Here is a 27,393-nt window from a genome sequence, read left to right as displayed (position 1 = left end):
CAGTCTTTGACTTGCATTTTGACTCTGTTCATAGTGCTTTTTGATGCACAAAAGTTCTTAATTTTCATGAAATCTAATTTGTCTGTTTTCTTTTATTGCCTATTTACAGTGTTTTAGATTTTTAGTGTTTTCTTGTGATTCTTCTTAAAGAGTTTCCATCTCCCTACTTATATTACCCACCTGTTCTTGCATGTTGTTCACTTTTTCCGTTAGAGCCCTTAGCCTATTCATCATAGTGGTATGAATTCTCAATCCGGCAATTCCAACATCTCTGCCATACCTGCGTCTGTACCTGATATTTACTCTTCAAACTGTGATTTTTTTTTTCCCCCTTCACTATGCCTTGTAACATTTTTTGATGAAAGCCAGTAGTAATGTCCTGGGTAAATGGAATGGAAGAGAAAGGGCCTTTCAGATGAGAGTTTATTTTTATCTGACTATGCTGTAGACTGTTTACTGTTTGCTGGAGCTCTATGTGTCAGAGGTTAAACTTTACTCAGGTGTCCTTGTTTTGTTCTTACCTCCTGTCTTGGATTTCCCTAGAGACTTTTTCTTCTTCTATTTTGTTTGTTTCTTTTAGACACAGTGTCACTCTGTGTTGCCTCGGCTGGTCTCAAACTCCTGGCCTCAAGTTACCCTCCCGCCTTGTCAACCAAAAATGCTGTGATTACAGGTGGGAGCCATTGTGCCTGGCATGGGACTCTTCTTCAATGAAGTTTGCGATGTGCACTTGTTTCAGTACTGTTCCCCTGCTATTACACAGGAGCCTACTGACATCGTGGAAAGGTATGGGGGAGAGGAAGCGTTCTACACACCTATGAGTAGGCCTGTCTTTTCATTGGCCTCTGCCACTGTGCCATGACCTGCACAAGTGCTTTTCATTTCTTACCCCCCAACTCTCCCCATACTTTTTGGTTGAAATTTCTTGTCAGAGAGCAGGAATCACCTATTTGAGGGTTTTAGATGCCTGCCCAGCTGTGGTTGATGCTGCCACCGCAGGTTACAGATTCAGGACTGGGGCTGGTGTGGAGGCAGGTCCAGCAGGATCAAAAGGTTTTTTTCCCTCATTATCCGTGTCCTCTACGGGCCTGCCTTCCTAGCTCTTGAACCATACAGAGAGACCTTCATATATACAGCTTTTCCTATCCTTGTGTAATTCTCAAATTTAGGCTGCCTTTGAGTCCATGCTTGGAGATACAAGAGGGAAAAATAGCACAGGCATTTCTCCACTATACTGACCTTACTACAACTTCTGGTTTCTTTGCCCAGTGCTCCTTTTCTAAACCATGCACCCTTCTGGACAAGGCGTCTTTACAGGAAATTATCAGTAGGACCTGACACAGCAGGGAGAAACTGAGCTGCATATTGATGTCACTTATGCCATTAGGGGTCCTGGACTGAACCAGTTAACACAAACCCCATTAACCACAGAGGTGCATCTTAGACAGCCACGTGGCTCCCCTCTTAAATTTCAGTATTAATGTTTTCTTTATACTTGACCAATTCAATCAATTGGGGCATGAGTTCAGACAGGACACAGCTCTGGACTATTGTGACCTGACCTGAAAGTCATCCAGGGCTGAGGCCGTGTCACAAAGGCAGGGCACACATGGGACTTACAACCCCAAGCGCACATGTGGTCCCCCTGCAAACACACACTGTACCATAATTTGGGCACCCCAAGATGGCCGAACTCAGTCAGGAAGCACAGAATATCGAGGCCTCACTGTGACATCCCACCATGGCACCCCCTGCCAGCTACAAGGGTATCCAGTACACAGGACACATAATCCAGTTCAGCCCCTGGTTTCACTTGCAGACAATTTGGCTTTTCCATGACTGGTAGGGAGGGCATCTGGAGGTACTCCGCGGGCAACATAGAGGAGCCGGGGCCTCTCCCTCTGTCCCCTAGTCAGCAAGGTCAGATGTTGTCATGGGTGCAGCCGTGAGTTTGGAGCCACAGAAATTGCAGCTGCTTGCAAAGGCAGCATGGCGAGTTTTCCTTCAGCAAGAGAAGAAAGCTTCCGGGAACAGTTCTGCAACACCAAGATCACAATGCCCTCCTCACACCTCCCCAGATGTTGTGTTTTTCCTCCATCCTTACTAAGTCAGCATGGCCCACTCAATAATAAAAGCTTTACATTGCTTCAATCATCCCCTACCCTGCCCGAGGCCTTCTCACCTGGCAGGGCTATGTGGCATGGGGACAAAAACATTTTCACAGAAGAACACTGTCATAAAACAAGATGTGAATAGAAAGACCCGTCATGTTTAGGAAGCAGCCAGGAAAAAGTCCTGTGTTTCCAGAAGATTCCAAAATGAGTTTGCATAACCCTTTTCATCCCGCTCATTTATGCAGTAAACAGTGTAGAACAACAACGATAAAAAGAAAAAAAAATCCATCACTTCCTGGGCTCAGCTGCATTTGATAATCCTACTGCCTGGCGTGTGGACCAGGAGGAAGGAGAGGAAGCAGAGTTAGGCTGTCTGTCCACTACCTAAAATTGCAACTGACGTGGGTCCTGGGACACAAGTGACTGGCAGTGGACATGCTAGAGAGAAGATCTCAGACTGATCTGTCACGAGTGGGTGGAGAAATCACAGTGGGTGGGGGGTGCCATCCCACAACAGGCAGCTTTCAGCAGACATCTCACCAGTTAGAAGTGCAACCTGTCTGCATCAGAAATACAGTGCCCATGAGCAGCTTCACTCCAGTTGGCCCCACCGGAGAACAGGCCCTTCATCATGGGCATCTGCAAGAGATGTGCGAGGTCCAGGGCTGCATCTGTGTTGTGTGGTGACAGTTTTGAACCTCACTAACAGGTGTTTAAAGCCTACCAGGGTTCCAGAGTCAAAGATGCCTTTGTTGCGTTGAGCTATGCCTGCTTTCTGCTTGGCACAGCCTGTGGTGAGTCTGAAACCGCCCAGAGCAGATCCTTTGGTTTTAGCTTAGAGTCAAGGCCAGCCTATTGAGATTTGTGAATTTGCAATTCCAAAACAGTCGGTAGTGGGGGGAAGGGATTCTGTAGCAGCAGGATAGCCAGCATGCTGCAAGGCCAGACAACAGTGAGGCAGGGAGACACCTGCATGGTATGCTTTCCTATGGCCTTTAGGCCTTGCCAGTCTTACAGTCCAAACGTGCACCTCAAATCATGCACCTTAGCTCCAACAGTCATCGGCTTATACGTGGCTGACGTCCCAGTTCAGAAGAGCTCATTTCACACTGTTTGGGACTGGGGGTTGATCAAGGAAAATGATAGGATCACCAGAGGCAATACCACACAAGCAGCTTTATTGGGTGGTGCTTGGACAGGGAATGCAGGGAGGGGACAGACTGTCCAGAGTCTGTGTTTCCAGGGTCACCATCAGAACGGGAGGAAGGCAGGAGAACTGATGGTGCAGATGGGAATTGGAGAAGGACCTTATGGGTATAGGTGATATTGCTCAGCAGCTGGGCAAAGTGGCTTGGGAGTCTCGTAACCATAAGATTCTATCTTACCTATGGTTAGCAGATGTTAGGTGAGGACTAGCAGGGTATGGAAGCCAGCAAGGCTCTGAATGCCTAACGATCTGCTTGGCAGTGCCACGTTTCAAACAATCAAATGTGTGAAAAATTCAGTTTTGTGCTGATGGGCTTCTGAGCCAACAGGTCTCAGTCTTGTGAAGGAAAACATAGAGAAACCTGAGCAATGCTGCATGACAGCTGAGATGCTGCTGCAAGGCCCTTTGCCAGCCACATCCCACATCTAAACAATCAGCAAGGCTTTCCTCCAGCCTAGGGGCTACACACACAGGTCATCTTTGGTTCATTTATAGAACACAAGCTGAAAGCTGTTTTTAAAGTCTCTGAAGATGTATCTCCACCTGGAGACCGTCTCTCTTTTTTCCATGTGGACTTCCTTCCTCCAGGGATCCCAGGAGGCAAGAATTATCACCTTCAGAAACGCTTTCTGTTACCCATACTTGAAAAACTTAACACAAACACACACGCAGAGTTAGAGAGAAAAAGCGTGAAAGCAAATCCAAGCACTAGATATAGATGGATTGCGAATAATGTTAATACTATAATTCCTCACAGACAAAGTTTCCTACAAAAGGCTTTTAAGATTCTGTAGAAAAGAAAACCAGTGGAAATCACAAGCATCCAAGTATCCCTGTCTAGAGCAAGGGAGGAAAGCTCAGTGTTAAGCAAAGCCAGCACTGTCTCCTTTAGAAAGGCTGATTAACTGACGGGCCTGTGTGAAACACCATTCAGGGGAGGCCACTGCTGTGGACTAGCCTCCTGCCCTAAGCCCCAGCTGATCACACCCGACCAGAATGGGGTCACTTGTGCTGAGTGCCACATAATCATCCTGAACTTTCCAATGGGCCAATTAAAAAGAAAAGAAAAGAAAAGAAAAAAACAAAACAAAACTTAGAATCTTCCAATTAACCTGAGCCAGCGAAATAAGGAAGACCCTTCTGCTCTAATCTTAGAAGGAAAGGAACTTTGAAATGCTGAATCTGTTTTCTTTTTCTTTCCTTTTCTTTCTTTTTTTTTTTTTTTTTTTTTTTTTTTTTGGTTTCTGCTTTCTTTAGCACTGTTCTGCCTACAAAGCCAACCTCGTCTGCTTGGTTCATTGTAACACTCATTTTATTTTACAGAATGTAGTGTTGCTCAATTCTAGCATCGCCAATAAAAGCCAGTTTGATCTTTAAATCGTATTTGCTGTTATTATTTTCTTGGCAGATTCTGGTGGTTTTGGGGCACCCAAAAGACACAGCTGATGTCCCTGGAGACCCCTTGACAAATGCAGGGGAGATGCCGCTGACAGCTTCGGAGGCCCCTCTTACCCTCTCAGAGGCACAAGCGTTGTCAGTTCCTCTCGGGTCACATTTTTGCATTGATTCCCCTGATCCTTTTGGCTCTTGATTCCAGGATTCATTTGTCCTGTGAGAGAGAACATGACCTGGGGGTTTGTGGGAGCTGACAAGTCACTGACAAGACGTGTAGTTTTAAAGGTAACTGACGGAGGGAGCAGATGATCACAGGCAGTGTGTGACTCTGGTTTTGGGAAATTTGCAGGGATCTGGGTTCTCCGGTTTCTTTTGCTTGTATGCTTCGGTAGGAGAGATTCACTGGTTACGTTAGTCAAGAGAAGCTCAGAGTCATAGCCAGGACTGACTGGTGGCTCCAGTTTGGGCACTCAGGAGCGATTGGAGCACTCACCACCTAAAAATAAGATATCTGTATTAGGATCAGCTGGTCATGAAACAAGTTAAATACCATGTCACCGCCAGCCTCAAGACAGCATCCATGCAGCAACAGGGAGGACTCTGTGCAGCTGCTGACACTTTCTGTTGTATGTGGATGAATAAGACAAACAGGCTGGTTAGTTAGAATGGGTAGATTCCTCATCTGGCTCATTCTTTGGTCTGTTCAATTTCAGTTGGTTTAGCTCATGGGAAGCCTGCCTAAGGGGCTGTTTTCAGAGCCCCCAGCCAACCTGAGATTCTAGTACCAGAGTATCTGGAAAGGCCGACCTAACTGGAAATGGAGGGGAGCTGATGGCAAGTTTTTCCAGCATGCTTTCCATAGGGTAATTCTTGTGCCTGGCAGACAGCCTAATATCCAGTTGTCCAACCGACCAGTGATCACGTGGCCCCTCATATGGGAAACTTGTTTACTCTGGCAGATGTCCTTGTGCTTCTTGTCTGATCTGTGTCCAGCTTATGCCTGCCTGTGACCACCATTCCGGCGCTTGGAGTTTGAAATTCTCTCCATCCCCCAGCATCCCAGATAAAGTCTGACCTTGGTTGCCATTTGATGTTCAGGTGAAAGGCACAACTTCAAATCACCTCCACAACACAAAATAAATTCAAAGACTTGTTACTTACTGATCCTGGGAAGAGAGAGTTCAAAGAGTTGGGAGGACAGTTCTCCATTCCCTGATCATGTGAGGCAGGAACGAAGAGCCAAATAATCAGGCAGGTAGAGAGAGAGAGAGGAGAGAGAGAGAGAGAGAACATATAAATATACAGGAATAGGGAACGGGTCAGGTAGGTTCACAGTCAAAAGTCTGAATGGTCCTTTCAAAGAAAAGGATTTTGAAGGAAAAGCGGGGAGAGATGCCTCTAAATTTTTAACTCTGCCCACAGGCTTGAGCCAGTTGAGTGTACTGTTCTACTTCAACTTCCTAGGCAGCAACCTCCGCTCTGCCATTCCCATTACAAGGGCATACTCCAAACTATGGGTATTATCCTCCTGACAGTCATAAGAGTAGTCCCCCTGGTTCACTGCATCCTCTCAAAAAGGCTTATTAATCTCCATGCAGCCGTCTGCTGAATGCCATATGGTCTGTCTGCAGCTGGAATGATGAAAGCTCCAAGAAACACATGGTAACAAGGACACTGTAACATATGAATGGCGTGTTAACTCCATAAACCCAAAACTGATGGTGACTAACTGTAGCATTCATGTCCTACGATTTGGTCATGACCCAAAGGAAAGGAGACTGTGAAACAAAATTAATGGGAGGCCATTGTGCCAGGCTAGCTTCCTGAAATAGGCCCCGGAAGATCATAAAACCAGAATGGGGTCACTCATGCTAAGTGTCATGAAATGAAACTGAACTTTCACGGGGGCCGGTTAAAAAATTTCAGAAGATGCCAATCAATATGACTCAGCATAATCAAGAGATGCGCTCTGCTTGAACCCTAAATGGAAAGGAACTTGGAAATGAGCAGTCTGCTCTTTGCTTGCTGTTTCTGCTTTCTTCAGCACTTTTCCGTGTAGAAAGGCAAACTCCTCTGCACAGGTCATTAGAATACCCATTCTAAATGAGTGAGGTTGCAGGTCCGAGGGTCTGACCTTGTGGGCCTATTTCTGGTCCTCTGCTTCCTCACTGTGGAACCAGGGTCATGGCTCAATCCCACCATTGCAAAGGTTAGCTCATTACAGAGATGGGCTCATTCCTACCAACCACCCAAGGGAGGCTTGCACACAGAAAATGACACAGACCAGCAGAGCACTTAGCACAGCAGCTGCCTGGCACCCAGTAAACCCTGAACCAAGCAGGGTGAAGCGCACCTGGTGTGGCAGATGCCTGAGTGTGTGAAAAAGAGGAGTGCAGTGGCTGACAAAGAAGAAAGGAAGGCCTGAGACATCTGAGGAGTTGATGTCCATGCAATCAACAAGTTCTGAGCCACGATTCAGCATATACTCATGTCCTGGGGACATAATTCCTCTTCTGGCTGCTTTCTGGAAGGTAATACAGAAAAGAAAATGGGAACGATCATAGGTTCAAGAGAGATTTGCAGCTACCAAATAGGTAACTGCAGGCTGTTTCAAACCGTGAAAACAACTGTGTGGGCAAGACTGTGTTGCAAATAGCCATGTAGAGGGCTGCCCTGCATGTCTAAGCTGTGGCAGAAGAATTTGCAATGTGGCTTCAGCCCTCCTTAGAAACATGCACCTGAAAGGTTGAGGACAAGCAAAGTGGGGGCATCCACAGTGTCCAGGCGGAGGACTCTCCTCTCAGAGCTCTGAGCTGTGGGGATGGATACAGGCAGGGTGAGCCTGGAGAATGTCTTGGAAGACTCCCCCAGGGCCGACTCCCACAGACACATGTATTGATCCTGGGTCTGGTTCAATAGCCCTGGCTGTCGTCCCAGGCAGGACTAGAACAAGTTCCACCATGCCTGCACAGGTCTGAGATGTGAGATGATTTACCCGTGATGGCAGATTTTCAGGAGAAAAAGAAAATAAATGCATTAACCAATGTGCATGTGGATCATAAGACATATATAGGTTTAGAAATGTTAAAATACGGGGGGAAGTTAAAACTTAGACACACAGTAAACAAAGCTACTTCCTATTCACCACATCATTTGGGCCAGGCATTTTACACGCGGGTGACCTCAGGTACAAACTCACAACAATGCTCTTACTTTGTACTATTACATGTCCATTTGACAAATGAAGAATCGAGGCACACAGAAGGCGCATGATTGACTCAGCTTATAACCAGCAGCAGTCACATTTCACAGAGCCCTGCCCTCGCCCTGGCCTCGCTGTGTTCCCCATGACCAGGGGAGGGCCGCTCTCATCAACAGTTACCCAATGCCCGATGCCCCATGCCACATGGCTGAGGCCTGCAAGGAAGCCAGTGAGAGACTGTCACTGGACCTGGCCCACCTGGCCTCTCCCCAACCCCATTAGGACACCACCCTTTCTGAAATTCAGATGAGGGCTCTGCTGGAGACGTTGGGTTTAGAACAGAGTGAGTGAGGATGGAGAAGCTTCCACTTGTACATGGATGATGCAGGTCCCTTCCGCCCTCCAGAGGCTGCACTCCTGTCCCGGCGTGGGGCCTGCACCCCCATAAACCTGCCCTGACTCCTCCCCATCTCTCCCTGCTGACTGGGTGGCCCAATGATCTCCTGTGGACCAACTCCAATAGGTCAAAAAGGAAAATATATGAACAAATATTCCTAAGGTTAGTAATTGTGTGCAGCCTTCTTCATAACTGCAGTCATATGAAATACTGTGACCAGAAGCTAAGTCATCCTAAGACATCTATGAAAAACCTTGACAGATCACACTGCATATAGTTTCACCCAAGGAGCCACGATCATGAGAAATTTTTTCTTTCACGAATGAAGATTTAAAAAAGGACATCTCTTCATTTATTGAGCAAGTGTCGATGTTTATACATGCGTGCACAGTGCTTGCACACAGAGTTAACAGTGGGATAATGTACGTTTGTGGAGTCAAATCTGAAAAATGCATAAAACAAATTAGAACTCTCTCAAAGTCTCCACACAATTTATACCTCCAGTATTGGAAATAATGCAAAGAAAGGAATAGCATAGTGAGTGGTTAAAAATAATGCTGACACTTCAACACCGTGAAAATACACAAACAGGAAAAAGAAACTAGAAAATTCTGAGAAAAGAGGCACTACAGGTGAAGATATAGGCAATTGGATGGAGATAGTCCTTAAGAGCTGGCTGAATTTCACAGTCGTTAACTATATGTTGAAGTTTTGCGTCACATGTACCTGCTGTTTTTTCTTTTAGGACATGTGTGTCCTTGAAGGATATCTCACATTCATTTTCTATTTGGCGCTGCTCTTTTAGAAATTCTATGATACACGAAATGAGCATTCCTTATTAACCCTCCCTATTTTCTGCTTAGGGGTATTGATCATTTCGAAATTAGATGTCAGAGATTGACATTATGGGCTTTCAGCATTTGGCATTATGGCCTACGGAGTCGGGTCTTTCGGGATTCTGATCCAAACCCACTAGGTTTATGCACTGCTTTTGTTCGTGTCTCTTAATCCTCTCTCCCTCTGCTTAACGAGTGCACAGATCATAAATGTAGAGCTCTTTAATTTTCACCCATGAACATCCTTGGAGAGCCCATCACTCACCACACAAAAAACATCTGCCATGAGAATTTCCCCTCATTTCCCTCCCAGCCTCTGTCTCCCAAGGTAGCCACTATCCTGACTTCAGTGCCGTAGAGTAGTATTGCCTCTTTTGATCTCCACCTAAATGGAATTATGGAACTGATATTCTCTGCATTGGCTACTTTTTAGGTTCGTGGTCTTCTTCCACGTTATGGATGTAGCCATAGCTTTTTCACGCTCAGGGCTGTGTAGTATTCCTTTGTATGAGCTCCAACGTATTTCCCCATGCTCATGGTGATGAACATGGGGGTTGTTTCTAGCACGCTCCTAAGGGTGTTCTTATACACATCTTCTGTTGAATGAATGTGTGCCTTTCCACTAGTACATACCTCTGAGAGGACATTCTGAGGGGCTTAAAGTGTATGGGTGTTCAGCATTAGTTCATACATTTGGGTCTCTTTTAGTCTCTAGCAGACCTATGGCCCACAATGCCCTCCTGCATCCCACCGTCCTTTTCCATTCTATTGACTTGTTGCAGCTGACTGATCAGTGGACCTACAGCATGTCTCCCCACTACTCATTTGTCTGTCTGCTGCCTCATTGTGTCATTTAACTCTTGCTCCTTTCCATGGATTCTGATTATCTGGCTTTAGGTTCATATCTAGATTTGAGGTAGGTCTCACTCTTTTCTGATGAAAATACTTCATTGTTGGTTTCCTGTCTCCTACTGCATCCTAGCATGAGGCACATGATTTCTGGTTGTTTCACTCTTGAGCTTATTGACACTGACAGGTGGGTTCAGGTGATGACAGTCTCATTCCTCTCTTGTAGGATGCCTCATTGACCTTGAACCAAAGCGTTTCATTCATCCTGCAGCAAGTGTCTCACTGGGAGTTGCAGATATTGGGTTTGGTTTGGTTTTGGTTTTTTTCTGAAACATAGCCTTTACCATCCTCAGCTGCAATGTTTCAGTGAGGAAGACTTCTCCCTCAACTACCGTAACTATTGTGAATTTTTGAAATACAAAGGAAGGGCAGAAAAAAGCTTAATGATTTCCAGTGGATTGCCGATAGTCACCAAGTAAGGAGTGGTTGCACTTCTTCCTTTTTTTTTTTTTTTTTTTTTTTTGAGATGGAGTCTTGCTCTGTCCCCCAGGATGGAGTGCAACGGCACAATCTTGGCTCGCTGCAACTTCTGCCTCCTGGGTTCAAGCAATTCTCCTGCCTCAGCCTCTCAAGTAGCTGGGATTTCAGGCACCCACCACCACACCCGGCTAATTTTTGTATTTTCATTAGTAGTGGGGTTTCACCATGTTGGGCAGGCTTGTCTCAAACTCCTGACCTCAGGCGATTCACATGCCTCTGCCTCCAAAAGTGCTGGGAATGCAGGCATGAGCGACTGTGCCCGGCTCGCACTCCTAATGACATCCAAGTGTCATTTTAAAATAAACTTTTAGATTTCAGAACAGCGTTAGATTTACAGAATTATTGCAAACAGGATACAGAGAATTTCCATACACTTCACGTTTAGTTTCCCTATTATTAACATCTTACATTAGCATCTATATTTGTCCCCATTAATGAATCAATACTGATACATTGTTATTAAGTCCATACTTTATTCAAGTATCCTCAGTTATACCAAATGTTCTTGTGCTGTTTCAAGATCCCATCGACGATACTTCATGACATTTGGTAATCCCGTGTCCTTCATCTTGTCTTCGTAGTGACAGTTTCTGAGGTTTTTCTTGTTTCTGATGACCTTAACAGCATTGAGGAGTATTGATTAGGTCTTCTGCATAAAGTCCATCCAGTGAGATTTGTCTTATCTCTTTTCTCATGATTAGCATTGGAGGTATGAGCTCTCAGAGGAAGATCTCAGATGTAAAACCCCATTCTCATTACATCATGTCAAAGGAAATTACCAGAAATACGACTTCTCATGATTGATGTTAGCTTTGGTATGCACTTCTTCTGTAAAGCGACACTAATCAAGAAAATATGGGTATTGGTGGAGGAATAGACACACATCGACGGAACAAAATAAAACCCCAAAATAGACCCACACAAACATTGTCAACTGATTTTTGACAAAAGTGCACAGGCTGTCATGTGGATAAATTGTAGTTTTTTCAACAAATGGCACCTGACAAAATGAATGCCAATACACACTGAAATGAACCTAGGGAGAGCCTCACACCTTTCCCAAAGAATTAACTCAAAATAGGTCATAAACCCAAATATAAAATACAGGATTTTAAAACTTCTGGAAGAAGACACAAGGGAACATGCACATGACCTTGATGTTGGAGATGGGTGTTTAGATACAACATCACAAACATGGCCCACAGAACACAAAACGGAAAAGGTGCACTTTCTGAAAGAAAAAGAAAATTGCTCTGCAAAAGACACTATTAAGAAAAAGAAAAGGCAAGCTACAGACTATGAGAAAATATTTGCAAGGCATACATCTGACAGAAGGCTCATATCTAAAATCTTTACAGAAAGCTTAAAATTAAACAATAACAAGTATCTAAAATCTACAGAGAATGCTTAAAAGGAAGCAATTTAAAAAATAGCTGAGGGGACTGTACCCTGCAGAGCCAAATGGGCAGAGATGCCCAAGGTCTTGGGAGCCCACCTCTTGCATCAGTGTGGTCTGATTGCTAGATATAACATCAATGGAGATTATTTTTGAAGCTTTAAGATTTAATGACTGCCCTGTTGGGTTTCAAACTTGCCTGTAGCCCTTTTGTTTTGGCCAATTTCTCCCATTTGGAACGGGAGCATTTACTCAATGCCTATACCTTCACTGTATCTTGGAAGGAACTAACTTGCTTGTTATCGTACAGGCTCATAGGCAGAAGTGACTTGCCTTGTCTCAGATGAGACTTTCGACTTGGACTTTTGAGTTAATGCTGGAATGAGGTCAGACTCTGGGGGACTGTTGTGAAGGCTTGGTTGTGTAAGAACATGTAAGAAAAGACATGAGATTTGGGAGGGGCCAGGGGTGGAATGATATGGTTTGGCTCCGTGTCCCCACTCAAATCCCATGTCGAATTATAATTCTCAGTGTTGGAGGAGAGGCCTGGTGGGAGGTGATTGGATCATGTTGGGGTGGGGGGGAGCTTCCTCTTTGCTGTTCTCAAGGAGTTGATTGAGTTCTCACAAGATGTGGTTGTTTAAAAGTGTGAAACTATCCCCTCTTTGCTATCTCTCTCTCTCCTACTCCAACTGAAGCTGTGCCTGCTTCCCTTCCACCTTTCGTCATGATTGTAAGTTTCTTGAGGTCTCCACAACCATACTCCCTGTACAGCCTGCAGAACTGTGACTCAACTAAACCTCTTTTCTTGGTAAATTACACAGTCTCGGGTAGTTCTTTACAGCAATGTGACAACAGAATAATTATCTATCTATCTATCTATCTATCTATCTATCTATCTATCTATCTGTCTATCTATCCCCATAGACCAACTAATTATATAGATGAAGGTTGGTGGGAAGTAGCTTTCTCACTGTTGAGGTAGATACTTACAGATAAACAAAGGAAGGAGACTAAAAGCTCCTTGTGGTATTAGAGTAGTGTCATGGACATCAGGAAATACTCATGTTCAACTTCATAAACATACAGAGGGTGCACACATAAACACTAATAAGCAGGTAAATAAACACGCATATATTTCTTTGTTCTGTAAATGAGAGAGCAAGAAGCAACATCTCCCAAGGAATGATGAGCATTCCTAGCACGAACATCTAGGATTCTAATACTTTTCCTCAATACAAGGAAGCAGAAATACTTGGAAAATGGATTCTTCTGTGACTGGAACAGAAGATATAAAAATGATAATCATTGTAATTATTCAATGAAAATGCAAATATGAAGAGCAGTACGATTTCTCTACACACCTAATACAATGAATAAAATTCAAAGACCTGAAAATACCAGACTCTGGAGAGGATGTGGAAGTCTCATTCATTGCTGGGAAAGAAGAAAACTGTTACATTGCACGGCAGGACCTTTTGATTGTTTCTTACACGGGGAAACATAGAATTACCATTAGACTCAGCAATCCTACTCCTAGATTTCGTTTAAATTGAAAATGTAGGTTCCCATAGACAAAACTGTGTGCACAAACATATATAACAGCTTATTCAAAATCAACAACCAAGACTTCCTTCAAGGGGTGAAGGGATAAAACAAGTGGTACATCCATCACCTGAAAGTTTATTCAAAGCTCAAGCCACCCTCAAATGTTCTGGAACAGACACTTTTGGAGGCCAATTCTAACAAATAGTCAGGGGAAATTATCATCAACTTATCTCAACTCTTCCAAAGCAGCCAAAAAGATGAGCAATTGTCCACTTCATTCTCCCGGGCTAGGACTCCTGGATTCAAAAAACAGATAAAGATGCATCCTCAGCTCACATGAAAAGAACACGTGAGTGAATTGTTCACTGATAAGATAGCAAATGTCCTAAATATGTAATCGCATATTCAAGAGAACAGTGGACTAAATGCATAAGCAACCTGTATGTCAGGAATAAAAATATTATTTCACGTTAGAAAAAGTTGCAATTGTAATTCCCTACATACAAGATAGAGAAAAAGTTCCGTCGTGTAAATGGGTACAGAAAAGACTTTGAACGAAATTCTATGTGATTTCAAATTAACAACTTTCAGCAAACTAACATGAAAAGGAACTTCCATTTCATAAAATCGGCAGGAAGCATACTTAAATCTCAAAAGTTAGAAGCATTCTCATTCACAGCAGGGACAACCATCGACACAGACTATCACCATGGCCTTCCATAGGTACAGAGGATACGAAAATAAAAACGAACCAAAAATGTGGACATGAAAAATATACATGAGGTATAAAGATTGAAAACAAAAGTATTTTGACAATATAATTATCAAGAGAATTCAGGGGAACAGACACACGAAGTGTTCAAATGAATAAGAGACTTCAGAAAACATCATATAAAGGATGACAACAGCAACACAAGAGGATTGTCACACAAAAGCAACTTAGTGTCTAAAATAGAAAATATACCATTTGCAAGAGCATTGAAATCCAAAATATAAATTAAAAGAAGCCTAACCAAAATGACCTTTATGGAGGCAACCATACAGGTTTACTGGTAGATTCAGGGAAAAAAATCCAAAATTAATGGAGTAACATGCCACATTCATTGATGGAGAACAGAATATGGTAAAGATGTAAATCCTGCTTAAGTTATATACAAAGTGCCTTTCTCGTAGCTGCCTAAGTGAAAGTCAAGCTCAGGCTGTTGTGCTCTGCTCCCAAAATCAGTCGTGGAAAAATATAGAAAGATAAGAGAAAAAAAAATCTGAAGAAAACAGAGAAAATTCCGGGGATGATTGAAGACAGTGTTGAACTGGTATTCATGTTTGGGGTGGGGGAAGGCAAAAGGATATTGAGGAGGTGTGTAGTCTGTATAGACAGCATATTATGGGATGGGTAGAAGGAAAGATATTAAAATCTACCCGACATCCCCACATCATCGCACAATCTGAGGCAGCACCTCAAAACATGATGCCAGTGGCCCTGGGATAATACCAGGACATCAGGAAATTTGAACTGAGTGAGAATTTTTGACTCCAGAGTTTTGTTAATAACCACCTGGAACAAACCTAGTGGAAGAGGACAGGCCTTCCAAAAATTATTTTCATGGAAAAAAAGAATGATCTAGAAGTAGAATAGTGTTTGTGAATCACACATACTATGAGGGGATAGTGTTTAATGAAATATGTATATGTGTGCATGTGTGTGTGTGTGTATATATATATATAGTCTACATATCTACATGTGCCTATATCTAAAGATACATACATATAAATATACATATATGATATAAACATATACAAATGTATGTGTTTATGTATATGCACATAAATATAAACATAATCTACATACACCATATATAATGTACACATACAATTGCAAAGATTTAAAATCTATTTCTTACTATATGAATGAGGATTAAAATACGAAAATCACTAAATTGGACTATGAAATGATAGATAGCTTCAAAACTCATGGCTTCCCCAAATCTCTTGCTGCCGTTCAGCCTCTTCAGTGTAAAAACAAAGCTTTTAGGACAAAAGCTTTGCAAAGTCTAGGTCTGGCTGGGGAGGAACCCCCGTGGGAAGGTGTGTGTCTTCTCCTAGAGGTCACTACAATCACAGTTACTGCAGCCCCCAGGGACCATCTGGCCTTAGACCCGCAGCCATTCTCTGCAAGGGGTGGAGCAGGGCAAATGCTCAGAGGTGACAGAAACAGAGCATCTCCCACCCATCACTTCATCAAAGAGCCAGGAGGAGGACCCTCCTGGGTAAAGACTAAGGGTTCTCTCACCCCACATAGAGGGGCCACAGAATCCAGCTCAGCCCCTCCTGTCAGCCCTAGAAGACCCCGGCAGCCTTGCCCAAGGACTCCCTTCCTTCCACTGCCACCTCTGGGGACTCAGGTCAGAGCCTTGGTCGGATGGGAGCCAACACCGTCGGCAGAAGATAGGGATCCAGGCTATGCGAGGAATCAAGCTCAGGACCCTGAGGGATGACTGAGGGCTCCCCAAACCCCACCTGCAGTCTCCCACTACCCCTACCCCATCCTCCCCCACTACCACACCCCTCCCCCACCCCCACACCGCAGTCTCTCCCCCAGACCCTCACACCCCCACTACCCTCTCTGACCTCCACACCTCTTCCTACACCTACACCCCTAAATGTGTCCACTCCCCACCCGACCCCCGAAATCCCCTCTTCTGCCCTTCACCGTGACAGAATTCAGCCCCGCCCCTGCTGTCAACACAGGGAATCCCCTATCTTGGTGGCCGGATGTGATGCCAGTGACTTGCGCCTTGGGGATCACAGAGAAGTGAGGGTCTGGTTCTGATGGAGGCTTGAGATTGTTGGGGGGAAGCGGGCCCAGGCTGTGTGAGGAGGCAAGGTGAGAGACGCTGAGGGAGGACTGAGGATGCCCCCACCCCAGATAGAAGACCCCAAATAATCCAGCACCACCCCCATTGCCAGCCCTAAACCACCTGAGGGCGGACTCCTCAGGCTGGGCCACCTTTCACCACTCCTCCCCTTAAGCCCCAGGGGACTCTGGAGTCAGAGCTTGGTTTGACCAGGGCAGGGTTGGTTAGGAGAGGGCAGGGGCCAGGCTCTGCCAGGCCTCAAGGTCAGGATTCTGAGGGAGGGCTGAGGCCCCAGAGAGGGAAGCTCTGTCTTTGCCGTCAGCCCTGGGAAGCTCCGGAAATGGGGACCAGGCACATTGATGCTGTTGTCCACATCCTGGGCTGATGGAGGGAAGGGGCTTGGTATCATGAGCACCACCTCAGAGGAGTAGACGGAGGGCCCAGGTCCTGCCAGGAGAGCACGGAGGCCTTAAAGGACAATCACCACAGGACAGGGGGCCCACCCCGCCCCCATCTCAGGCTAAGGTACCTCCTCATTCCGCCTCAGGAATCCGACGGATAGACTCAGGTCCGCAGAGAGGAGCTCTGACGCAGCACTGCCAGGATCAAGGGGAGGAAAAAGAGGGAGGACTCAGGAGACCTTGGACTCCAGATCATTGGGGACCTCGGCCCTTGGAGGTGCCACGCACGATGGCTGCATGTGGTACATCCCTGCCTATGCCTTGGAGATGACAAAGAGGAGAGGGCTTTGGTATGAGGAGTGGAGGCTCAGGTTAGCAGAGGGAGGAGTCTCAGGACCCTGAGGGAAGACTCAGCAGAGCTCCTTTCCCAGATGCAGGAAACCTGCCCTTCCTTCAGTCCTGGGGGGCCTCGGGCAGGACTGTGGGGAACAGACCTGGCCCCCACTTCCTGGTTAGGGATCCCAGGGAGATGGTGGCCTTGACCTACAAGACCCATCCAAAGTTCAGCAGGAGGGAAAGGGCCAGGCCCTGTCGGAAGTAAATCTGAATACCTATAGTACACCCAGACACAGGAGGCACTCCTGAAATATGCACCTTTTGTCCGTCTTGGGAATCCCATTCAGGGATGTCAGTGTAGCGCCCCTTCACTTCTGCCTCCCAGGCCTCAGAGAGGTGGGGGCCTCCCTCTGAGGGGTGTCCTCAGCTCAGCAGAGATAGCCACACCTGGTCAGCACAGGTTGGGTCCAGAGTCTGCCAGGAGTCAAGACGAGGAAGGTTGGTGAGGACTGAAGGTAAGAAGGTACCTCCACACCTCGAAAAAGAAGGGAACTTGCAGAACCTGGCTTCCACTGTTCTCAGCCCCGGGTGGCCCCAGGCATAGGTACCATGTGGCATGCTCTCCTTTCTGCCACACGGCGGGAGGTGGGAGGTCTCAGGGAGGTGAACACCTTGGTATTAGTGGCACTTACAGTTCAACAGAGGAAGTCACATCTGGCCAGCAGAGGGAGGGGTCCCAGGATCAGCAGGACCCAAGGAGTGCCCCCTTCATGAGGACTGGAGGTACCCCTGGCCCAGAAGGAAGGGACCCCACAGATTATGGCTGCCACCTGTTTTTAGCTCTGGGGCAACCAGATCAGGAATGTCCCTAATTGGCAATCTCACTTGTCCCACAGATAGGAAGTTGGGGAACCCTTGGGAGCATGGGGTGTTGGTGTAAAGGGGAGATGGCTGCTCATCTCAGGAGTTTGGGGGTTGAGGAAGGGCAGATGCCAGGAGGAGTAAAGATGAATAACCCACCAGAAGACATTGGAAGCCTCACCCCAGAACCAAAGGGGCCAGCTCCCGGAGTGAACCCTGGACACCCCACCCAAGGGTGATGGGATGTGGAGCCTCCTCACTTCTGTTTCTAGATCTCAGGGAGGCTCACCCTCAGGCCTTGCTTTCAGAGGGTGACTCAGGTCAACACAGGGACCCCAATCTGATCGACTGACACAGTGGTCCCAGGATCTGCCAGGTGTCCAGGTGAGGAACCTGAGGGAGGGTTGAGGGTACCCCAGGCAAGAACGCAAATGGGGGCCCCACAGAAATCTTCCCTGCCCCTGATGTCACTCCAGAGAGCATAGGCAGGGCTGTCAGCTGAGGACCCTCTCTCATCCTGGGATCTTCAGTGTCAGGGAGGAGGATGCCTTGGTCTTTAGGGGGCTGCACTCAGGTCAGTAGAGGGAGGGCCCCAGACTCTGCCAGGAGTCAACATGAGGACCAAGCAGGTTCCTCGCCCAGGACACATGGTGTCCAGTGAATTTGGATATCTCTTGCTGTCTCTCCCAGTGGACCTGGGCACGTGTGGCCCGATGTGGGTCCCCTCATACCCTTCTGTTCCATATCAGGGTTGTGAACTCTTTATCCGAGTTTCTCGAGCCAGCAAAAGGGCAGGATGAGGCGCCTCCAGGAGAAAGGTGAGTGAGCACAGAGGGGACCATGTAACCCAATGAGAGTAGGGACCTCACAGAGTGTGGCCAACTCTCCTGACAGCACTGGAAAGCCGGGGCTGTGCTTGCGGTCTGCACCCTGAGGGTCCCTCGATTCCTCTTTTAGGAGCTCCAGGAACCAGGCAGTTAGGCCTTGGTCTGAGGCATTGGCCTCAGGCCACAGAGCAGAGGAGTCACAGGCAGTGTTAGCAGTCAAGGCGAGGTTCTGATCTGAATGGACAACAAGGGCCCCACACTCCCCAGAACACAAGGGACTCCAGAGAGCCCAGCCTCACCCTCCCTACTGTCAGTCCTGCAGCCTCAGCCTCTGCTGGCCGGCTGTACCCTGAGGTGCCCTCTCACTTTCTCCTTCAGGTTCTCAGCAGACAGGCCGACCAGGAGATCAGAAGCCCCAGGAGGCCCCAGAGGAGCACCGAAGGAGAAGATCTGTAAGTAGGCTTTGTTAGGGCTTCCAGGGTGTGGTTCGCAAATGAGGCCCCTCACAAGCTCCTTCTCTCCCCAGATCTGTGGATTCCTCCCCATCGCCCAGCTCCTGCCCACAGTCTAGCCTGCTGCCCTGACCAGAGTCATCATGTCTTCTGAGCAGAGGAGTCAGCACGGCAAGCCTGAGGAAGGCCTTGAGGCCCAAGGAGAGGGGGCTCTGGGCCTGGTGTGTGCGCAGGCTTCCGCCACTGAGGAGCACGAGGCTGCCTCCTCCTCTACTCTGGTTGAAGGCACCCTGGAGGAGGTGCCTGCTGCTGGGTCACCCAGTCCTCCCCTGAGTCTCAGGGCTCCTCGTCTTCCCTAACCATCAGCGACAATACTCTATGGAGCCAATCCAGTGAGGGCATCAGCAGCCGGGAAGAGGAGGGGCCAACCACCTCGCCAGACCTCACTCACCCGGAGTTATGGTCTTGACCATGATCTTAACAGAGGGCCACTGTGCCCCTGACGAGACAATCTGGGAGGCATTGAGTGTGATGGAGGTGTATCATGAGATGGAGCACAGTTTCTCTGGGGAGCTGAGGAAGCTGCTCACCCAAGATTGGGTGCAGGAAAACTACCTGCAATACCGCCAGGTGCCCAGCAGTGATCCCCCGTGCTACCAGTTCCTGTGGGGTCCAAGGGCCCTCATTGAAACCAGCTATGTGAAAGTCCTGGAGTATGCAGCCAGGGTCAGTACTAGAGAGAGCATTTCCTACCCATCCCTGCATGAAGAGACTTTGGGAGAGGACAAAGAGGGAGTCTGAGCAGGAGTTGCAGCCAGGGCCAGTGGAGCAGGTTGGGGGAGGGCCTGGGCCAGTGCACGTTCCAAAGCGACATCCACCACCTTCCCTATCCTGTTACATGAGGCCCATTCTTCACTCTGTGTTTGAAGAGAGCAGTCACCGTTCTCAGCAGTGGGGAACAAGTTGGGTGTGAGGGAATACAAGGCAGACCATCTCTTGGTTCCTGTTCTCTTGGGCGATTTGGAGGTTTATCTTTGTTTCCTTTTGGAGTTGTTCGAATGTTCCTTTTAATGGATGTTGTAATGAACTTCAACATTCATTTCATGTATGACAGTAGGCAGACTTATTGTTTTTTATATAGTTAAAAGTAAGTGCATTGTTTTTTATTTATGTAGGGAAATCTATGTTATTTATTTGAATCGGGACGACATAACATAGCAGAGGATTAAGTATCTTTTTTAATGTGAAAGAACAAAGTGGTAAAATGGGTGAGATAAAGAAATAAATTAAATTGGCCGGGCACAGTGGCTCACGCCTGTAATCCCAGCACTTTGGCAGGGTGAGGCAGGTGGATCACGAGGTCAGGAGATCGAGACCATCCTGGCTAACACAGTGAAACCCCTAAAATACACAAATACAAAAAATACAAAAATACTAAAAGTACTGAAAATACAAAAAAATTTAAAAAGTTAGCCAGGTGTGGTGGTGGGCTCTTGTAGTCCCAGCTATTCGGGAGGCTGAAGCAGGACAACGGGGTGAACCCAGGAGGCGGAGCTTGCAGTGAGCCAGGATTGCACCGCTGTACTACAGCCTGAGCGACAGAGTGAGACTCCATCTCAGCTTATTTGTAATTTACAATCAAGACTTTTTCCAAGTGGTGAATGGATATAACCTACAGTACATCCAGAAACTGAAAATGTATTTAAAGCTCAATCCACCCTCTGTTGTTCTAGGGCTGGCAGTTTTGGGGGTCAGTTCCACCAAGTGGTCAGGGAAAACAAATTGCCATCTTAACTCTTCCAAATAATCCCAAACCGTGGCAATTGTTCTACTCATTTTCCAGGGCTCCGTCTCCTGCACTGAAAAAGCAGATAAAGACATCCAGCCTTTATAAAAAGAACATGTGAGCCACGTGTTCACTCATATTGCAGCAAATGTCCTAAATGGATAATTGTATATTCAACACAACAGTGGACTAAACGAACAAGCAGCTCATATGCAAGGAACAAAAATATTATTTAACAATAGAAAACTTCCATTTTAATTTTCTACATACACGATAGAGTAGAAAAAGCAGTCAGGTCAATGGATACAGAAAAAGCCTCTGAAATAAATTTTATGCGATTTCCAATGAAAAACTTTTAGCAAACCTAAGATTCAAAGGCACATTAACTTTCTAAAATTGGCGGGAAACATACTTGAATGTGAAATGTTAGAACCATTCCCGTCCTGGTCTGGGGCAAGTCACTGATACATGCTTTCATTGCTACCGTTCATAGCTGCAATGGATATCAAAAGGAGAAAGTGTCAGAGCTATGGATATCAAGATGAAAAAGAGGTATGAAGATTGAAAAGAAATAGATTGTATTTTTCACAATATGACCATTAAGAAAATTCGAAGGAAGAGACGCATGGAATGTTCAAATGAATAAGAGACTCCAGAAGACAGTATGCAAAGACCACTACAGCGAATACAAGAGACTTGCCACACATAAGCAACTTAGAACATTAAATTAAAAATACACCATCCCCGACAGCATTTAAACCCAAAATATAAAGAAGAAGAAGCCTAACCAAAATATGCAAGACATTTACAGAACAACTGTACAAGTTTGCTGACAGATTCAGAGAAAAAATTCCCAAATAAATGGAGTAGTATATGATGTTCACTGATGAGGAACAGAATATGGCAAAGGTGTAAATCTCACTTAAATTAAATAAAGAGTGAATGCCTACCTGTAGCTGCCAAAGTGACAATCAAGCCCAGGCTGCTGTGCTCTACTCCCAAAATCAACTGTGGAAAAATATAGAAGGGAAAAAGAAAAATAAAACAACAATATCAGCAACAAAGTCTAAACAACGAAACAGAGAAAACCCTGGGGAAGATTGAAGACTGTGTTGAACTGGTACTTGTGTTCTGGGCAGGTGGAGAGGCAGGGAAGTTGAGGAGGTCTGCAACCACTGCAGATGACAGGGTGTGTTGCAGGAAAAGTTTTAAATGACCACCTCACATCAATGTACAATCTGAGTCTGCACCTCAAAACACGAGGCCAGTAGCCACGAGGTAATATCAGGACACCAGCAAAATTGGATTGATTGAGAGACTAGGGCTCCAGAGTTCTGCTAATAACAACTAGAGACAAAGAGAAGGTTAGGACTGACTTTCCAAAATATTACTACTTTAATTAAATATATAGAATGAACTAGAAATAGAATAGTATGAGTGAATCACACATAGTATTAGTAGATATTGTTTAATAAAATAAGTACATATAGTCCACACACATATATGTATGAATATATGTAAAGATACATACATATAAATACATATAGCTATATAATATAAACATATATACATACATGTATGTGCTTATGCATGTAAACACAAATATGATCTACATATACCATATATAATGCACATACACAATTGGCATAGATGAAAAATTTCTTCCTTACTATAGGAATGAGGGTTAAAATACGAAAATCACTGAAGTGGACTAGGAATGGTTAGATAACTTCAAAGCTCAGGACCTCCGCAAATTTCTTGCAGCTGCTCAGCCTCTTCAGTGTAACAATAAGTCATTTAGTACACAAAGGTTTGAAAGGTCGACCTCTGGCTGGGGAAGAGCCTCCGTGGGAAGGTGTGTGTCTTCTCCCAGAGGTCACTAGAATCGTGAGTGCTGCAACCCCGCAGGGAGCGTCTAGCCTGGGACCCGCAGCCATTCTCTGTAAGGGGTGCAGTTGTGCAAATGCTCAGAGGTGACAGAAATAGAGTATTTCCTAAAAGCAGGATTCGGGAAGAGGACCCTCCTGAGTGAAGACTGAGGGTTCACCCACACCCCATAGGGGGGGCCACAGAATTCAGCTCAGCCCCTCATGTCAGCCCTGAAAGACCCCAGCAGCCTTGTCCCCCCACCACACCCTTCCCCCTACTGCCACCTCAGGAGACTCGGGGTCAGAACCTGGGTCTGAGGGGTGCAGACCCCATCAGCAGAGGGCGGGGCTCCAGGCTGTCCCAGATCTCCAGGTGAGAACCTTGAGGAATGACTGAGCCGCCCCTCCCTGCCCCGCGCTAGAATCCGGCTCCACCCTTGCCGTCAGCCCAGGTGAGCCCCGGGTGGCCGCTTGTGACGCCGCTGACGACGCGGCCGCATGGATCAGAGAGAAGCGAGGCCCTGCTTCTGAAGGGTTCGCTTGCGATCGGCTGAGGGAAGCGGGCCCAGACTCTGTGAGGAGGCGAGGTGAGACGCTGAGGGGGGACTGAGGAGGCCCCCGCCCCAGACAGAGGACCCTCAGTAATCCAGCGCCGCCCCTGCTGCCGGCCCTGGACCACTCGGGGGCGGACTTCTCAGGCTGGGCCACCCCTCACCACCTCTGGCTCAAGCCCCAGGGGACTCTGGAGTCAGAGCTTGGTGTGACCAGGGCAGGGCTGGTTAGGAGAGGGCAGGGCCCAGGTTCTACCAGACATCAAGATCAGGACCCTGAGGGAGGGCTGAGGCCCCACAGAACACCTCTCTGCCTCTGCTGTCAGCCCTGGGAAGCCCTGGGCACAGTGGCTGGGCATGGCGGCCGGACATGGCGGCCGGGCACACTGATTCTGATGTCCGCATAGGGGACTGATGCAGGGAAGCGGCTTGGTATCATGAGCACGGCTTCAGAGGAGCAGAGGGACGGCCCAGGCCGTACTGGGAGATGAGGGAGACCTGAGAGGACCAGGAACCCCAGGACAGGGGACTCACCTTACCCCTGTCTGAGACTCAGGCGCCTCCACATTTGGCCTCAGGAAACCTGCCCCTGCTCTCAGGCTGGGGCACCGCGGATAAGACTGTGGGGAAGGGATGTGCTCCCCCACTCCCCAGTCGGGGGCCTCAGGGAGCTGCAAGACACATCCGTGGTTCAGCAGGAAGGAAAGGACCATGCCTTGCATGGAGTAAATATGAATACCTGGATGACATCCAGACAGAGAAAGCCCCCATGAAACCTACTTCTGTCAGCCTTGGAAATCCTATGCAGGGGTGCCCGTGTAGTGCTCCCCTTACTTCTGCCTCCGGGGTCTCAGGGAGGTGGCAACCTGGGTCTGAAGGGTGTCCTCAGCTCAGCAGAGGGAGCCACACCTGGTCAGCACAGGGAGGAATCCAGGGTCTGCCTGGAGTCAAAGGGAGAAAGGTTGGTGAAGACTGAAGGTAAGAAGGTACCTACACAGCCCAAAGAAAAAGGGAACTTGTGGAGCCTGACTTCGGTTCTCAGTCCTAGGAGGCCTCAGGCATGGGTAACATGTGGCACGCTCTCATTTCTGCCACATGGTTGGGGATGGGCAGTCTCAGGAGGGTGAGAACCATGGTCCCAGTGTCACTCACAGGTTAGCACAGGGAGCCACACCTGTTCAACAGAGGGACAGGATCACAACATCTGCAGGAGCCAACGTGTGTACCCTTTGTGATGACTGGGGGTACTCCTGGCCTAGAAAGAAGGGACCCCACAAAGTCTAGCTAACTTTGGTTATTATCTGTGGGGAAACCCGATCAAGGGTGGTCCTAAGTGGCAATCTCACCTGTGCTATGGGCAGGAAGTTGGGGAAACTCAGGAAGATGAGGACCAACCAGGATCCTCACGTTTGGACACATGGGCCCCAATGTATTTTGTGTAGCTATTGCTGTTTTCTCACCCTAGGGCAGGACACATGGACCCCAATGTACTTTCTGTAGCTATTGCTTTTTCCCCAGGAGGCCTTGGGCACATGGGGCCAGATGTGGGTCCCTTTACGTCCTTCTCTTCCATATCAGGGATGTGAACCCTTGATCTGAAAGTTCCTCAGGCAGGAAAAGGGCCAGATCCGGGCCCTGCCAGGAGAAAGATGAGGGCCCTGAGTGAGCACAGAAAGGACCATCCACACAAAATAGTGGGGAGTTCACAGAGTCAGGCTCAACCTCCTGACAGCACTGGGGTGCTGGGGCTGTGCTTGTAGTCTGCAGCCTGAGTTCCCCCTCGATTTATCTTCTAGGAGCTCCAGAAACCAGGCTGTGAGGCCTTGGTCTGAGGCAGTATCTTTAGTCACAGAGCATAAGAGGTCCAGGCAGTACCAGCAGTCAAGCTGAGGTGGTGTTTCCCCTGTATGTATACTAGAGGCCCCTCTAGCATCAAAACAACAGGAACCCCACAGTTCCTGGCTCTACCAGCCCTTCTGTCAGTCCTGGAGCCATAGCCTTTGCCCAGAGGCTGCACCCTGAGATGCCCTCTCAATTCCTCTTTCAGGTTCGCAGGGAACAGGCCAGCCGGGAGGTCGGGAGGCCCCAGAGGAGCACTGAAGGAGACCTGTAAGTAGGCCTTTGTTAGGGCATCCAGGGTGTGGTACCCAGCTGAGGCCTCTCACACGCTTCCTCTCTCCCCAGGCCTGTGGGTCTCAATTGCCCAGCTCCGGCCCACACTCGCCTGCTGCCCTGACCTGAGTCATCATGCTTCTTCGGCAGAAGCGTCAGTCCTGCAAGGCTGAGGAAGGCCGTCAGGCCCAAGGAGATGCACCGGGGCTTATGGATGTGCAGATTCCCACAACTGAGGAGCAGAAGGCTGCATCCTCCTCCTCTACTCTGATCGTGGGAACCCTGGAGGAGGTGCCTGATTCTGGGTCACTGAGTCCTGCCCAGAGTCCTCGGGGTGCCTCCTCTTCCCTGACCGTCACCGACGACACTCTATGGAGCCAATCCAATGAGGTTTCCAGCAGCAATGAAGAGGAGGGGCCAAGCACCTCCCCAGACCCAGCTCACCTGGAGTCCCTTTTCCGGGAAGCACTTGATGAGAAAGTGGCTGAGTTAGTTCATTTCCTGCTCCGCAAATATCAAATTAAGGAGCCGGTCACAAAGGCAGAAATGCTGGAGAGTGTCATCAAAAATTACAAGAACCACTTTCCTGAGATCTTCAGCAAAGCCTCTGAGTGCATGCAGGTGATCTTTGGCATTGACGTGAAGGAAGTGGACCCCGCCGGCCACTGCTACGTCCTTGTCACCTGCCTGGGCCTCTCCTATGACGGCCTGCTGGGTGACGATCAGAGCACGCCCAAGACCGGCCTCCTGATAATCGTCCTGGGCATGATCGTAATGGAGGGCAGCTGCGCCCCAGAGGAGGCAATCTGGGAAGCGTTGAGTGTGATGGGGCTGTATGATGGGAGGGAGCACAGCGCCTATTGGGAGCTCAGGAAGCTGCTCACCCAAGATTGGGTGCAGGAAAACTACCTGGAGTACCACCAGGTGCCCGGCAGTGATCCTGTGCGCTACGAGTTCCTGTGGGGTCCAAGGGCCCTCGCTGAAACCAGCTATGTGAAAGTCCTGGAGCATGTGGCCAGGGTTAATGCAAGAGTTCGCATTTCCTACCCATCCCAATCAAACAGTAGCTAACTCTTGCCTTCCTTGTACCGCTTACTGTACACCGTATAGTTAAAAAATGCATATGTGTACCTGAATTTGCTTGGCTTGAGAATGTGATATAATTAAATATGAATAAAGAAGTCCCCTTGGTCACTGGCTCATGTTTTCCTGAAACATTCATTGAGTTTCTGCTATTTGGAAGACCCTGGGTTAGTATTGGAGATGCTAAAGTAAGCCAGGCCCAGCCCTAACCTTATGGTGGTTGAGTCTAGGATCTGTATTCATATAACTAAGCTGGCCAGGTGTCCCCTAAGATCTGAAGGAAATATAAGAGAGGGGTGAGGGTGTGAGGCAACAGGTGAGAGTGGTGGAGTGTACATGCCCTGAGCCAAGGCCTTTTGGGCTTTGGGAAACTACAGTGCCTTTTGGGTGAGCTGATTCTAGTGAAATGGGTGGGGGCAGAGCCAGATTCTCAGAGGACAAGAGAAAAGCTTGGAAAGGAAAATTGCTCAGCAGTTCCTTTTGGATGGTGGAGGAAACAGAGAGTCATCTCTTCCTGGGGCAGGAATGGGAGGTGTCCTACACGCTTGTCTCAGTGTGATTCAACACAGCACACGAGGTTGGTGATGGATATCCATCCTATGCAAGGGTTTCCTGAGAGATAAGCATGAATCTGCTGGGATGTGAGGCTCAGATGCCACTGGCCAGGTGCTTTTCTTCCTGGTTGTGATAGCCTGAGCTGACTCTATTAAAGGGACATTCTAACCAGCTTATCTGAAGTGCAATTTGGCCAATTATAACAAGGGAAAGATTTTGGGT

At 47.5% G+C, this 27,393-nt stretch overlaps 1 protein-coding gene across 3 annotated transcripts; it reads left to right on the top strand.

Annotated features, from left to right (window-relative positions):
- The first annotated feature begins 23,323 nt into the window (after positions 1 to 23,323).
- On the top strand, positions 23,324 to 26,726 carry LOC139360728 (melanoma-associated antigen 8-like). Of its 3 annotated transcripts, XM_071088609.1 has the most exons (4): positions 23,441 to 23,457; positions 25,218 to 25,326; positions 25,469 to 25,530; positions 25,606 to 26,726. In XM_071088609.1, the coding sequence occupies exon 4, from the start codon at positions 25,669 to 25,671 to the stop codon at positions 26,602 to 26,604; it is 936 nt and encodes a 311-aa protein (XP_070944710.1). In that variant the 5' UTR covers positions 23,441 to 23,457; positions 25,218 to 25,326; positions 25,469 to 25,530; positions 25,606 to 25,668; the 3' UTR covers positions 26,605 to 26,726. The 3 variants fall into 3 exon arrangements, with proteins under 3 accessions (XP_070944709.1, XP_070944710.1, XP_070944711.1); XM_071088608.1 differs by lacking the exon at positions 25,218 to 25,326 and having other exon boundaries at positions 23,324 to 23,457; XM_071088610.1 differs by lacking the exons at positions 23,441 to 23,457; positions 25,218 to 25,326 and adding an exon at positions 23,888 to 24,399.
- Positions 26,727 to 27,393: the final 667 nt, after the last annotated feature.

This window comes from Macaca nemestrina, chromosome X (genome assembly GCF_043159975.1).
Source record: "Macaca nemestrina isolate mMacNem1 chromosome X, mMacNem.hap1, whole genome shotgun sequence".
NCBI lineage: Eukaryota > Metazoa > Chordata > Mammalia > Primates > Cercopithecidae > Macaca > Macaca nemestrina.
The sequence above is the reverse complement of the archived record's forward strand: the minus strand, read 5'-3'. Positions and strand labels throughout refer to the sequence as shown.